Below are 2,500 nucleotides of genomic sequence, written 5' to 3'. Positions count from 1 at the left end.
AAGCCAAGCAAAATTGCAGTTGTGGCAGGTACCAGTGTCGCACAAATGGCACCCGTGCCAGTGGCACCCATTACACTGTCGAAGTGCTTGGCCTTAGGAGGGGCATCCAGCTATAAAAAACCATGCGCAGCCTTCCAGCATGCCAACCCAGTCAAATTGTCCAACCCATTCCAGCATGGACAACGGACATTAAATGATGATGATGATGAATAACATTTACAACAGTCATTTAATGTCAAGACAAAAGACATGCAAGCACTTTCACATACATTGGTGTGTAAGTTGTAATGATGAAGTCAAACCAAGTAGTGACATTGGTAAATCATTTAATATGAGTGTTTCAGGTTTGCATTATATATAATAGGAAATGTATCCATTATGTAAAACCTTCATCAGTTAAAACATTTCTAGAATATCAACATCGTTGTTTAACATCCACTTTCCATATTACATAGACATGAAATGTACATAATGATTTGAAAATATCAAAATTTGGTTTGACTTTATTATTACAACTTATACAACTCTATACCAACATAAACTAACCAGTCTACTCCCCACTTATGCAGTTACCTGGACATTACTAAGTAGTTTATTACCTCTACCTTAGCAAAGGTAGAGGTATTGTTTTCAGTTTGTTTGTTTGTCTGTGGAGAAGATATCTCAAGAACCGCTGGATGGATTCTGATATAGTTTTCAGGGATGTTTGGCCTCATGACTGTTTAGATTTTTGGATCGATCTGGTACCTGACAAGGATTCTTGATTACTTTTCCTGTTTTTTTTGTTTTTTTTACTTAATTTTTGAGAGTGGTTGGGTTCATTTTTAGTATTCTCGTTTGTGAGAGCATTCAAGTTTATTTCAGATATTCTTATTTTAAAAATCATCTCTTGGCTAATGATTGAGTGGTCGTAGTGTTGCCTTGGCAGAAGTTTGCGCTCTCTGAGTGCTCTTTTCATATTTGACTTGAGTCAATGATTCTGGTACTGTGTACCACATCTTAGCATAACACAAACCGTTGGCATTATGTCATGCTTGAGAAGACCCATCAAGCTGAGCAAAATAACATTCATGGCAGATACTGGTGTCACTCAAATGGCACCCATGCCGGTGGGATGTAGAAGCACTCATTATACTTTCAGAGTGGTCAGCATTAGGAAGGGCATCTAACCATAGAAAACATGTCAAATTAGACTGGAGTTTGGTGCAGCCCTCCAGCGTACCAGCCTTGATCAAACCATCCAACCCATGCCAGCATGGACAACGGATGTTAAATGATGGTGATGATTTAACTGCTGTTTCACATGCTAGCCTGGGTTGTACAGTTTGACAGTGTCCAATTCAACAGTCTTCCACACACTTTCCATTTACCAAGCCCAACTGGAAAGCTTTGGTTGGGTCAGGGCTATAATAGTGGACACTTTCCCAAGGTGCCATGGCAGTGGGACTGAACCCAAAACCATGTTGTTGGGAAGCAAGCTTCTTACCACACAGCTACAGCTGCACCCTTATGAATGGCATGAACATTACCATGTATTATTGTCCTCACAAGTTCATGATCTTAGACCCCTTATGGTTAAGTATGGAAAAGTAATCTTCTTGTTCTATTTTCTCAAAGATTCCACCTTTTGAGTTTAATGAAGGTAATTCTTTCTTTTATTCTTTTATTTGTTTCAGTCATTTGACTGTGGCCATGCTGGAGCACCGCCTTTAATCGAGCAAATCGACCCCGGGACTTATTTGTTGTAAGCCCAGTACTTATTCTATCGGTCTCTTTTGCCGAACCGCTAAGTGACGGGGATGTAACACACCAGCATCGGTTGTCATGCAATGCTAGGGGGACAAACACACACACACAAACACACACACATACATTATATATATATATACATATATACGACAGCTTCTTTCAGTTTCCGTCTACCAAATCCACTCACAAGGCATTGTCGGCCCGGGGCTATAGCAGAAGACACTTGCCCAAGATGCCACTCAGTGGGACTGAACCCGGAACCATGTGGTTGGTTAGCAAGCTACTTACCACACAGCCACTCCTGCGCCTATAACGTTGATTTTTGTTTCTTTGTATCTTTTTTTTTGTTTATTACAGTTGCACCACAGCTACTCTGTTTTATTACATGTTCTCTTGTCACTCGTTAATTTATTGTAATTAATTTTATTTTTTTCCCAACAGCATGGATGGTTTCAGAGTCGTTAAACTCAATGAAGTTGTACGTCAAATCGACATCCTTATCACCTGCACAGGTAAATCAGAGTTGCAGAGTTTTTTTTTTTTTTAGTTTTTTTTTTTTTTTTCTGTTCCTTCTGTTGAGGTTGATTACCTTGGCATTGAAATAGGATGGGTGTGAAAAATCAAAAAGAAAGTAATTAAAAAAGTTTATTAAAATTTCAGACCCATTCACGACATTTGGCCAAGCTTGTACTTCTACCTGAGTTACTGTGATGTGAGATTGAACCTAGAATTACATTATTGCAAAATGAAC

The 2,500-nt window shown here is 39.0% G+C and overlaps 1 protein-coding gene and 1 long non-coding RNA gene across 11 annotated transcripts in view; one reads left to right on the top strand and one right to left on the bottom strand.

Moving 5' to 3' along the window:
- The window catches only part of LOC115209078 (adenosylhomocysteinase-like 1), a 469,217-nt gene that overhangs the window by 435,224 nt on the left and 31,493 nt on the right, over nucleotides 1-2,500 (top strand). For all 10 annotated transcript variants that reach the window (XM_029777176.2, XM_029777181.2, XM_029777177.2 and 7 more), the window contains one exon: nucleotides 2,191-2,261. In XM_029777176.2, coding sequence (XP_029633036.1) covers nucleotides 2,191-2,261 — 71 coding nt within the window. The remainder of the gene's footprint in view (nucleotides 1-2,190; nucleotides 2,262-2,500) is intronic.
- The window catches only part of LOC118762634, a 17,192-nt gene continuing 15,013 nt past the window's right edge, over nucleotides 322-2,500 (bottom strand). Inside the window, exon 3 of the long non-coding RNA XR_004998396.1 lies at nucleotides 322-407. This is a non-coding gene — a long non-coding RNA (uncharacterized LOC118762634). The remainder of the gene's footprint in view (nucleotides 408-2,500) is intronic.

This window comes from Octopus sinensis, linkage group LG3 (genome assembly GCF_006345805.1).
Source record: "Octopus sinensis linkage group LG3, ASM634580v1, whole genome shotgun sequence".
Taxonomy (NCBI): Eukaryota; Metazoa; Mollusca; class Cephalopoda; order Octopoda; family Octopodidae; genus Octopus; species Octopus sinensis.
Note: the sequence above shows the minus strand (reverse complement) of the source record. Positions and strands in the feature narration are given on the sequence as shown.